We start from the raw sequence: 11950 nt of genomic DNA on the forward strand, positions 1-11950 counted from the left end.
GAACCGTTACCCGTCGGAACCGGTTCCGGGACCGGGTACCTAGAACCGGTGGGTACCCGGAACCGGAACCAGCGGGTACTCGGTATTTTTCAATTAAAAAAAATAATTAGTTTTCTTTTAATACTAAATTTAAATTAGGCCAAGAACTTAGAACTCTAGATTAGATTTTTGGTCCCGCCTCTACGCCTCATACTCTCGAGCCTGAGGCCTCTTACTGTGAGAATTTGATACGAGATTTAGAATCATCGCAGTCACGAGATAAAATGATTCGTATTTTTTCAAATTGTGTGTTTAATTGGATACGTAATATATAATCATTAAACTTTGAATATTTACAATTATAGTATGTAATCGTTAAACTTTTAACATTTCCTATTAGTCTATTATGATTTGTAATTGTTAAACAATATTTGTAACCATTATTCCGTATAATTTTTATTTTTGTTTATTTATTTAGTGTTTTGGCAATGTTTTATTTCTTATTTCTAAAAACAAAATTTTAATATTTTAGGAAGCGAGTACCCGGAACCGGAACCGGTTCCCGGCGGTTCCTGTTCCGGTTCCAAAAATTCAAGAACCGCTCTAAGCAGTTTCGGTTCCAATATCTCAAGAACCAACGGTTCCGGTTCCGGTTCCGGTTCCTATCAAATAGGACGGGTACCCGCCTATGCTCACCCCTAACCACAATGATCAAAATCGACACACAGTGACCAAAATCGATACAGTGGCCAAAATCGATACATAGTGACCAAAATCGATTAGGAGAAATTAAGGATATCAAAATTTCAGAAACAATTGCATAAATCGATTTCAGAAAACAATATCATAAATCGATTTTAGAAAACAGGAGCATCAACCGGTTTCAGAAACAATAACATAAATCGATGTACGAGAAATCGATTTTGGAAAGCAGTAGCCTAAATCAATTAGCATAAACTGATTTTAGAAACAATAGCATAAATCAATTACTTGAGAGGATGAAGACGAGTAGAGGTGAGATCGATCTTGATGAAGGAGACGGGTAGAGGAGTCGACCTTGATGAAAGAGACGAGTAGAGGAGATTGATGAAGGAGACGAGTAGAGAGGGTGGAGGCGGACTAGTGTGTGTAGGTTTTGTAATTTTAGGGGTATATTGGTCAAATGCTTCCTTCTTTCTCTTAGTTCTAGGGGGATTAAGAGGGACACACTTATTCCACATCTGTTTCATATAAAGACACGTCAAACATAAGACAAATGTGTTTTGTCTTATCCTGTCTCACACTGTTCAGTATACCAAACACAACCTTAAGGATGAAATCCAAAACGGGATATAACATAGGGACCAAATCCGGGAAAAAGGCATAACTCAAAGGACCAAGAATGCACTTCGCTCTATCTTTTATATTCGAGAGTTTTGGGTTCCCCCACGGTTGGCGATTTGCTGCCTGCCCCTAACATAAACCTTCGCCGCCCCTTTTCTGTTTCCTTTAGGTAGATTTTGAGGCATATATATAAATTATCGACTCATCCTGCACTAGGGTTTCTTGTTTGTTGGCAATTGGAACTATAAACCCTTGATTTTTAGGGCTTCAAAATTCCTTTTGTACAATAATACCAAAATAGTTGTTCACAGCTTATCAATGGGATCAGTCAAGAGGAAGTCGTTAGAGGAAGGTCCTTCAACTTCTACACCTCCACCGAACAAACAACAGAAAGACAATAACGCTGATAAGAGATTAACGGGAACCAACGATGAAGCTGACGCGGGGATTGCTTGTGTTCATGATGTTTCATACCCGGACAACTACATTGCTGTTCCTCGGCGGTCGAATGTCGAGGAAGATTCAAAGCCCGCTAAGGAATTTCCGTTCACTCTCGACCCTTTTCAGTCGGAGGCAATTAATTGTCTGAATGCCGGAGAATCTGTGATGGTAACTGTTTTTAGTTTATTTTGTTGTTTGATTGTTTCGCTTTGTAAATCGTATATCCTCCAGGTTAAAAAGGAGGTACTTGATTTTTTTATGTAAATCCTAGTAATATTTAAATGCTAAACTAATATGGGTTTTTACAAATTTGCTACCATAATAGTACTTATTAGAAATCCCTATGCACTTGCCATACCTCATATGAATGGTAGAATCTATGTTAGTTATGAAATTGAAAAATAACCAGTTTAACACCGGAAGTAAAAACTCAAAAAGTATGCCTCTTTAGTTTGAGAATGGTGGGAATAAATTTGTTGCCTCAAAGTAGGAAAAACAGCTTCATTTGCTCCTTTGATCCGAAAATAGAAGCTAAACTACGATTTTCCTTGTAGCAATATAACTCGCCTTGTGAATTATGATTTTCGGAATTCCTTTTTCCTAGTCATACATTTGATATGATTGAACATAGTGCCTTTGATTTCCCATAAATCTGGATAAGCACCAAAATTTGATTTGTTTGATCACAAAAGAAGTATATGTCCTTGTATTTTATTCCAGGGCAAAGAGGGAGTATTTTTAGGTCATCATGTTTTTCTGTCGATCAGAATATTAAGTTCTGTATGATATTCATGGAAGCTGGTTTCGGTAAATTTCATTTTTACAGGTATCAGCGCATACATCAGCTGGGAAGACTGTTGTGGCATCATATGCTATTGCAATGTCACTGCGGAATAAGCAACGAGTAATATACACTTCTCCTATAAAGGCACTGAGTAACCAAAAGTATAGAGAGTTTAAAGAAGAGTTCTCTGATGTTGGTTTGATGACTGGGGATGTTACTATTGAACCCAATGCTTCTTGCTTGGTAATGTTGTTTCTTTCCACTTGTGCCACAAAATCTGTTTGAATTTTCTGTTTATAAATTTTGAGGTTCTTTTTAGGTGATGACCACAGAAATTTGGCGTAGTATGCAGTACAAAGGATCAGAGGTCACAAGGGAGGTGGCATGGGTTATTTTTGATGAGGTACATTATATGCGTGATAGAGAAAGAGGGGTGGTTTGGGAAGAGAGCATTGTTATGGCCCCAAAAAATGCTCGTTTTGTGTTCCTCTCTGCTACAGTTCCAAATGCAAAGGAATTTGCCGATTGGGTTGCGAAGGTAAGCCTAACTTGCTTCCAGAGGTTTTTTTTGCAATAACCATCATGATTTTATTTTCGCATGCTTGCAACACGTCACTAAGTATGATACCTTAGCTTAGAACATTTACAAGTTTTCAGACTTCTGCCCAGCATAATTGATAAATGACTAATAAATGTGATCGATTTTTCAGGGTTTATATCTGAGATAGATTAGAAATCCTTTTTTGTGGTTCTCTTAGTGATTGTATTATGTGATTTTCATCATACATCTCAATAGAAACGTAGAGTTCCTAGACTATTATAGCAACATTACTTGGTATTCCAAGATTTCTCTCAAGAGATATGAGTCAGGGGAAAATGTTGAAAACAGTTGCAGGGAACATTGGTATTTAATGCAAATATATTGCACCAACTGGAAGAATGTTGGTATCTTGATGTTCGTTCTTCCATTGATTTTTGTTTTAGATACCATTTCTTCTTTTTAAATGCTCTCCATTTTGTTACCCTTTGGAGCACTCGGTTTTCACCAAAATCTTTTTGCAAACACTTTTCACAAGCCAAAGGTATTCACGGAAATAGCCAAACGGTCGTTCTACTCTTTAGGGTAGAGGACAAGTCTGCGTACATCCCACCCTTGACCCTACTTCCGAGGGACATATCGGGTGTGTTTGGGTTTTGTTGATTTTTGTTTTGGTAGATTGTTGTCATAAAGTGTGCACCAAGGCAGGACACCTTCTTAGGTGTAAAACGTGGAGGGTGGTGTTTTTTAAATGTGGACACTTCTTTGGGCGATTCTTGAAGAATCAAAAACAAAATCATTGATGAAGTTTTTATTTTCTCATTTTGGTACTTAACTTTTTTAGAAGGGTTGCCACATTAATCTCTTTTATGGTAAAATTCCGACATAATTTCTGCTTTTTTAAAGAATTCCCACATTGAGTTCATTTGATGTAAAAGGATTATCGCATAACATTTTTAGAGTTGACATGGGTTGCTGCATAAGATTTCAGATCATTCAATTAACTGAGATACCTAATTGGAGCGAAAAACACAATGCTTGTCAAATTTGGTGAAGCTTTGTGTACAGTCAAATCAGTGAATCATAGGAAACAGGATGGTCTTTTTTTGGTAACTAACCATTAGCATAAGTAACATAACTAGGAAAATAAATGTAGTAACTAAGTAGCATTTGGTGCATTCAGTGGTTGAGCGTTGTGGTCGGTTGGATGTGGTTCTAATTGGTTGGACCTAGTTGACTTATACCATGTAAGTTACTTCTCAAGTTAATAATAGATGTTGGAATATTTGTCTTTTGTGTTCTTTTAAGTGCTTATATTTTAGACATATAAAACATCCATTTGCAATGGATATAATTGGAGGCATAATGTTGGTTGTAATGTGAGGTCTGAACTTCTTTTATGTGGCTTCTGTTTTAGTTTGTGGATGAGTACTGTTCCTTACCCCCCCAAGCCCCCAATTCCACAACATGCGATATACTGAGTTCGTTTGATTTGGTTTGGTTATACTGTTGATACTTGATAGTCGGTGTTGTTATGTTCTAGACATATACACGTTCTAATGTAGCTTCTCTTTGAGTGTAGTAGACCATGACCCTGACCCCCATTTAAGCCTCCCGTCCCTGCCCAGACTAATCCCTGACGGGTTCGGGGGGGAAGGAATCCCCTGCAGGTTCGAGGAACCCGTTGGGGTACCCGTTTAATAAAAAACGATCCATTTTAAAGTTACAATTATAATGAATCGTCACTGTATTAATAACCAATATTAAAGATCAAAATATATTTGTCATTTAATAATAAATGTATACATATATATATTTATTTATGCACACACTATATACATATATTAATTAATATAAAACGTTAATCGGGGTTCGGATTAGGGGCAGGTAATGCCATTCCCGACTCCGCTTCGGGTATGAAAATAAATCCCTGTCCTTGCCCCATTACCTGCCAAATCAGGGAATCCCTGTCCTGGTACCCACCCCAACGGGTAAAATTTCCATCTCTAGTAGTGGTCCTGAATACCCGTACATAAAATATTTATCATACACTGGTACAAGCAGGCTTCCTTATTAGAATTTCTACAGCTGCTAGCTGTGTATAATTTGCATGATAACCTCTCTTTTTTGTTCTGCTGTTAATTTATTCTCCGAAGTGAGGGATACTAATCAAACTGGGTCAAACTTGATTCTCAAACTTACGTTAATGTAAATAATTATCTATCATGTCAAATGAGTACTTGCTTTTGATATGAAGGAATTAATATGGTAACCTATAGTGCAGGTTCATCAGCAACCATGTCATATTGTTTATACAGATTATCGGCCCACACCCCTTCAGCATTACCTTTTCCCTACTGGAGGTGATGGTTTATACTTGGTGGTGGATGAAAAGGGAAAATTTCGTGAGGACAGTTTTCAAAAAGCTTTAAATGCCCTTGTTCCAACTAATGATGGTGACAAGAAGAAAGATAACGGGAAGTGGCAGAAGGGGCTGGTCAATGGTAGAGCTGGTGAAGATAGTGACATTTTCAAGATGGTGAAGATGATTATTCAACGCCAATACGACCCTGTCATAATCTTTAGCTTCAGCAAAAGGGAATGTGAATTCCTTGCAATGCAGGTAGTTGTTTTTTCTTTGGTGTGGAAATGCACTTTGCGATTATTTACCATGCGAGTTGTTATTAATATGTTCTTTTTGGAGTTTAATGTACTCAAGTTGTAATTATGTCCTGTGTATAAGATTATGGCATATTTGTTTTTAGTTCCATGGATTACCATGCTTTTGTAACATGATTGTGAGGATCTCTCATTTGACACAGTAACATCTAGACACTCAAACCGGTCAATTTTTTTACATTGCTCCTTTATGTTTATCAATTCCTTTCAGGGATCAGAATCATCCCTTCGAACTTAATATTGCAACTTCTTATCTTGAATATTCTGTAGATGGCGAAAATGGATTTAAACGAGGATGACGAGAAAGTGAACACTGAAACCATCTTTTGGAGTGCTATGGACATGTTATCAGATGACGATAAGAAGCTACCCCAGGCAAGATTATCTCATCTCTCTGTTTTAAAAACTATTTTAACAATGATATGTTTAAATCACACTATGTTGAAAAATTCTGGAAGGCAGTTGTACTCCCCTTTAGAGATGCATTTTATCTAGTGTTGGAGTGATCTTTTTAATCTTTCTGTTTCTTGGATTTTGGATTTTGGATTTGTCAGGTATCAAATATGCTTCCCCTCTTGAAGCGTGGAATAGGTGTGCATCATTCTGGCTTGCTGCCCATATTGAAGGAAGTAATCGAAATACTATTCCAAGAAGGCTTAATCAAGGTTGGATGAGAGCATCATAATTCTACTGCTCATATACTCTGTAGTGGTCTTTTTCATTTCGGTGCAATTGTATATTATTGTTTTCACCTGTACTTGGACAAAGTCGGTGCTATTTTTTGTGCTCTGAGACGACAAGAGTTGCATGGGATAAAATGGCCTGTTCAATGGAAGTGCATTTGTGAATAGTATTTGCACTTCTTTCAAACCCTTCCTCTTCAACACACAGTTATGTTTATGCTTCCTGGTTCCCTTTGATGAAGTATAGTGAGAAACTTGTTAGACTTTCTTGTCACTTAATAGATACACATATATGTATGCATGATATACCACCCTCGTCCATTGAGCACACCGAGATGTAGTTGTCCAAAGCTTCGATTACTTGAATGATATATTATGCTTTTTTTCCACGATCTTCTAATTTTTTTTTCATTATTTTGATGTTTAACTTTTCCCCAAGACTAGAGGTGGGAGTAATGATGTTTCTGAAGATTATGTGCAACTTCCCTAGTTTCCCACTTCCCCTCTTTTCTTGTTGGTCATACATTTGCCTGTTTTAGCATATGCTTGCAGATTTTTAACTTGTTTATATTGGAATATTTTCTGTCAGTGCTTGTTTGCCACAGAGACATTCAGCATAGGTCTTAATATGCCTGCAAAAACGGTTGTCTTCTCTAATGTCCGCAAGTTTGATGGAGATAAGTTCAGATGGCTATCAAGTGGGGAGTATATACAAATGAGTGGCCGTGCTGGTCGTAGAGGAATTGATGACCGTGGGATCTGCATTCTTATGGTTGATGAAAGGTTGGAACCTTCCACTGCTAAAATGATGGTCAAAGGGAGTGCTGATTGTTTGAACAGGTTTGGATTTCTCACTCTTGGTTCTTCCTGTGCTGCTGCCAATCCTGTCAACGGTTATACTGTATGCTTTTAAAAAGACCATAAAACAACTATGGTCCACACTATGTTAGCCCAGAGAGCTTAAGTCAGTAAGGGCCTGTTTGTTAGCAGCTTAATGAGCTTAATGGGACTCGCAACTTATTAGGTCAACTATACATGACTCTTTGGTAGTGGCTTAATGATATATAAAGTTGCTCATCCGGTAAGCTTCTTGGGGGGGGGGGGRGCTTTATGCAGAAAGGCAATTTTATTTCAAACGTGCTCCCCAATTAAAAAATACGCTCCTATCTATGAAAAGTTCCTCCCAAAAAAAACCCGTCCAATCTATACAGACTGATTAATCAACACATACAACTTTATCTATACATGACTTGATGGAAAACTAACCAAACAACCCCTAAGTCACAATATTTCAGAAAGTCCACTGCATCTTTTACAATCAGGACAACCATTTGCTATGGTTGCTGAATCATTACCATTTATTAATAAAGCAGAGGAAAAGACTAATTGATGTGTATACAAGGCTGAGAGAGCCGCTGTTCAGAACCTTCTTAATTTTCAAGAAAAATTAATCATCTTATTTGTCAATGACCGTCATTTGACTAAAGTTGATTGATGGTATATCTGTCTTCGATGTCATTCTCTCCCAATCACAATCATTTTATCATCATTCTTCTGATGTTCCAAACTACTAGTGGCATCATCATAAATCATTTCAACCATTTCATCATAGTATTCAAAGAGTAAATAAGTTGCATTATGCATGGTCAGAAATCTTTTAGAATGCTTGAATAAGGAAGTTGGCATGCAAATAGCACGAGAGTCCCATGGCATAGTAGAAATTCAGATAGTTAACAAAACAATTAATGTAATTTGAAGACTGTGGGGTTGAGAGAGTATATCTAGAAGTTATAGCAAAGTATTTGTGACAACGTGATATTCAAAGTGGGATGCTTAGAGGCATACCTTTTGTAGTTAATTTGCCATTTTTTTTATGTATATGTGGCTGAATTCTTCTGCTGCATTCTTCATGTTCCTAACTTGTATGGTTCGCGTCTTGAGTTGACTCTCCATTGTGGACCTTTCCAGTGCTTTCCATTTAAGCTACAACATGCTTTTGAATCAACTGAGATGTGAAGACGGTGATCCAGAAAATTTGCTTCGTAATTCATTCTATCAGTTCCAAGCTGACCGAGCCATCCCTGATCTTGAGGTTGGCTATTGCATTTGAATTTGCGTATCTTTCCACTTACTTGCATATAAGGGGTTGGAAGGGTAATAATTTCAAACTCTGCTATGAGGTTGCTTATGTCTACTTTGTTTGCAGAGACAAATGAAGGATCTTCAAGAGGAAAGGGACTCAATTCACATTGAAGAGGAGGATAGCTTAGAAAATTATTACTCTTTGCTGCAGCAATATAGAAACTTGAAGAAGGATGTCCGTGACATCATCTTTTCTCCTAGATACTGCTTGCCATTTTTGCAGCCTGGCAGGCTTGTGTGTGTCCGTTGCACAAGTAATGACGAAAGTACCCTAGCTTTGTCAATTGAGGATCACGTCACATGGGGTGTTATAATCAACTTTCAAAGGGTGAAGGGTCTTTCAGAAGGTTGGATATTTATTATCTATGAGATTTTTTCTTACATTTGTTGCGTTGCACTAGTAGCAAATGACATATGTGTGTGTGTGTGTACGTATCTATATGTAATTCAGATGATACAAATAAAAGCCCAGAAGATGCAAACTATACGGTGGATGTTCTTACAAGATGTGCAGTGTCTAAGGATGAACTTCTAAAGAAAACAATTAAGATTGTTCCCTTGAAGGATGCGGGGGAACCTGTTGTTGTTTCTGTTCCTGTTTCTCAGGCAAGGCTCTAACTATCTCTCTCTGCAATTTACTTCGGATTGTGAACTCTGTATTCTAGTCAATGGGTACATGCCTGTCATTTCTCCAAGTGTTATTTGGTCGATTTTCAAAACAGAACTTCGATCATAGAATGTACATTTTCTTGTTTTCTTGATAATATTACCCGATAGCTAATTACTTGTTCTTTATCGAGAATAAGCATCTGATTCGTCATTTTCTACGAACAGATTGACAGCTTGAGTAGTGTGCGTCTCATAATAGCAAAGGATCTTTTGCCATTGGAAAATCGGGAAAATACCTTGAAGAAGGTGTCTGAAGTTCTCTCCAGATTTTCTAAGCAAGGAATACCTCTCTTGGACCCTGAAGAAGACATGAAGGTTGGATTTCTGCACTTGGTTTTTGCAGCTTCTAGTTTCCATATGTTGGCACATTCTCATTTCTACATATACATATATTCATTTGATAGGTCCAAAGTGGGTCATATAGGAAGGCTGTCCGCAGGATTGAGGCACTAGAGAACCTATTTGAGAAGCATGAAGTTGCAAAGTCTCCACTTGTTGAGCAAAAGCTGAAAGTGTTGCACAAGAAGAAAGAAATTACTGCTCAAATTAAAGCAATCAAAAGGTCAATGCGATCTTCCTCTGCACTGGCCTTCAAAGATGAGCTCAAAGCAAGGAAAAGGGTTCTTCGGAGAATGGGGTAAAAATACTCATCCATTTCTAGTCAAGATGTTAAAATTTGAAATATTCGTTTCACCTTGGTTTCCATGAAAACCATCTGTATATCCTGTTTAAGAACCAGGATTATATGCTATTTGATGCAGATATGTGACTAGAGACGATGTTGTGGAATTGAAGGGGAAAGTTGCTTGTGAAATTAGCAGTGCCGATGAATTGGTGTTAACGGAGCTCATGTTTAACGGGGTTTTCAAAGACATAAAGATAGAAGAAATGGTATCTCTTTTATCTTGTTTTGTGTGGCAAGAGAAGCTTCAGAATGCTCAAAAGCCCAGGGAAGAACTAGACATGCTTTTTACACAGTTGCAAGACACAGCTCGGACAGTTGCCAAAGTTCAGCTAGAATGCAAGGTTACATTCTCTTCATCCTGTATATTTTAGAGTATTCACTTCTGGTCCCTGTGGTTTACACCAAAAACCGAACATGGTCCCTCAACTTCACAAAGTGAAAATACAGTCACTGGTCCCTAAGCTTAACTTCGTTAAATGAATTTCCTTAATTTTGGTTTTTCTTACCAATTTCCGTAATTTTCTACATGTGTGCGCTATTTGAACCCTCAGCCAGAATGTTAATTTTGTTATGTTGAAATCCCAATTTAATTTGGTAAGTCTAAAACCAAATCAAACCAAGAGTGGAACAACTGTATCCATGAAGCATATCATTTGAAATAAATTGAGCTGGAACCATTCTAGGACTACAAGAACTAAATTTGGTTTTTCCCTTGTAAAGTAATTCTACCCAATCTTGTATTGTAATAGCTTCAATGAACGTACCATCATGTTTGTTTTGACAGGTTGAAATTGACGTAGAGGGTTTTGTGAGTTCGTTCAGACCTGATATTATGGAGGCTGTTTATTCATGGTCCAACGGGTCCAAATTCTATGAGATCATGGAAATCACACAAGTGTTTGAAGGCAGCTTGATTCGAGCCATCAGGAGACTGGAAGAAATTCTTCAGCAATTAATACTAGCAGCAAAATCCATCGGGGAAGTTGAACTCGAAGCCAAATTTGAAGAGGCGGTTTCAAAGATCAAGAGAGATATCGTGTTTGCAGCGTCTCTATACTTATAGACAGCGGTTGATAACGTAAAATAGGTAGAAGAAAGCACATGACCAGTCTCACAAGAGGAAGGAGATTGGTCCTTTTAAGGTAACATTTTTGTAATGGCATTTTTAACAATGCCTTTCTTGTGTAATTGTTTTGACTGGCAAAGGTTGATGATATTTATTGATCCAAGTAATTCAAGGTTATTGGAAGCAACAAAATATACAAATTGAAGTCTCTGGGTGTTGACCTAGAAAGTCAACCTTCATAAAGTTGTTTGTTTATGTTTTGTAGTAATATTATTATGCAAAAAGCTTTTCTTGTGTATGTTAAGCATGCTTATATAACAAATATATGAGTTTACATATTTCTTTGGGAACACTCTCTATGAGACAGATTTGAAAAAGAAATCAAATGGATTAGAAATTATATTGATATTGATAGTTGGTCAACTCAATATAACTCAATTTGACTCATTTGGGTTGGCTAGTCGGATTCAACATAATTCTTAGAGTAAATTACGTTTTCGTCCCTACGGTTTGTTAAAAATTGCAATTTTTGTTTTTGTACTTTTGAAACTATTGGTTTTTATTTCTATAGTTTGTAATTCATTGTTGTTTTTGCCTTTAATATCAACTTTATCAATAGTTTATAGTTAAATACAAAAAAAAATCAACAATGAATTATAAATTACAAAAATAAAAACCATAATTTCTAAAAAAAAGGAGGAATGAAGATATCAATTTTCAACAAGCCCATGGACAAAACGTAGTATACTCTAATTTTTAAAATATGGTTAAATTGAAATTATGACCTAAAAAACAAGAACAAAAAATAGTTAACCGTGAAAATCCAAGATATTATAATTATTCAAATATAAGACGTTAAAGCGAGTATATAACAATGATAAACTTGAATTGTATTTTATCTATCAACTAACAATAACTCTTCTCGACCCTTTCGATTTCGAGGGAGTGATAATTTGGGTTT

General features: G+C 36.8%; 1 protein-coding gene across 3 annotated transcripts; it reads left to right on the forward strand.

The window, feature by feature from the left end:
- The first annotated feature begins 1440 nt into the window (after positions 1-1440).
- Positions 1441-11194, forward strand: LOC112516652 (DExH-box ATP-dependent RNA helicase DExH9). Of its 3 annotated transcripts, none has more exons than XM_025123815.1 (15): positions 1441-1519; positions 1567-1911; positions 2570-2770; positions 2847-3065; positions 5350-5688; positions 6015-6119; positions 6299-6409; positions 7017-7267; positions 8396-8519; positions 8634-8916; positions 9021-9175; positions 9404-9553; positions 9643-9875; positions 10000-10264; positions 10708-11194. In XM_025123815.1, exons 2-15 carry the CDS (start codon positions 1621-1623, stop codon positions 10984-10986), a joined length of 3006 nt encoding a protein of 1001 aa, XP_024979583.1. In that variant the 5' UTR covers positions 1441-1519; positions 1567-1620; the 3' UTR covers positions 10987-11194. The 3 variants fall into 3 exon arrangements, with proteins under 3 accessions (XP_024979583.1, XP_024979584.1, XP_024979585.1); XM_025123816.1 differs by having other exon boundaries at positions 2880-3065; XM_025123817.1 differs by lacking the exons at positions 1441-1519; positions 1567-1911 and having other exon boundaries at positions 2713-2770; positions 2860-3065.
- The last annotated feature ends 756 nt before the right edge of the window (positions 11195-11950 follow it).

This window comes from Cynara cardunculus (genome assembly GCF_001531365.2).
Source record: "Cynara cardunculus var. scolymus isolate 2C chromosome LG 8, CcrdV1, whole genome shotgun sequence".
NCBI lineage: Eukaryota > Viridiplantae > Streptophyta > Magnoliopsida > Asterales > Asteraceae > Cynara > Cynara cardunculus.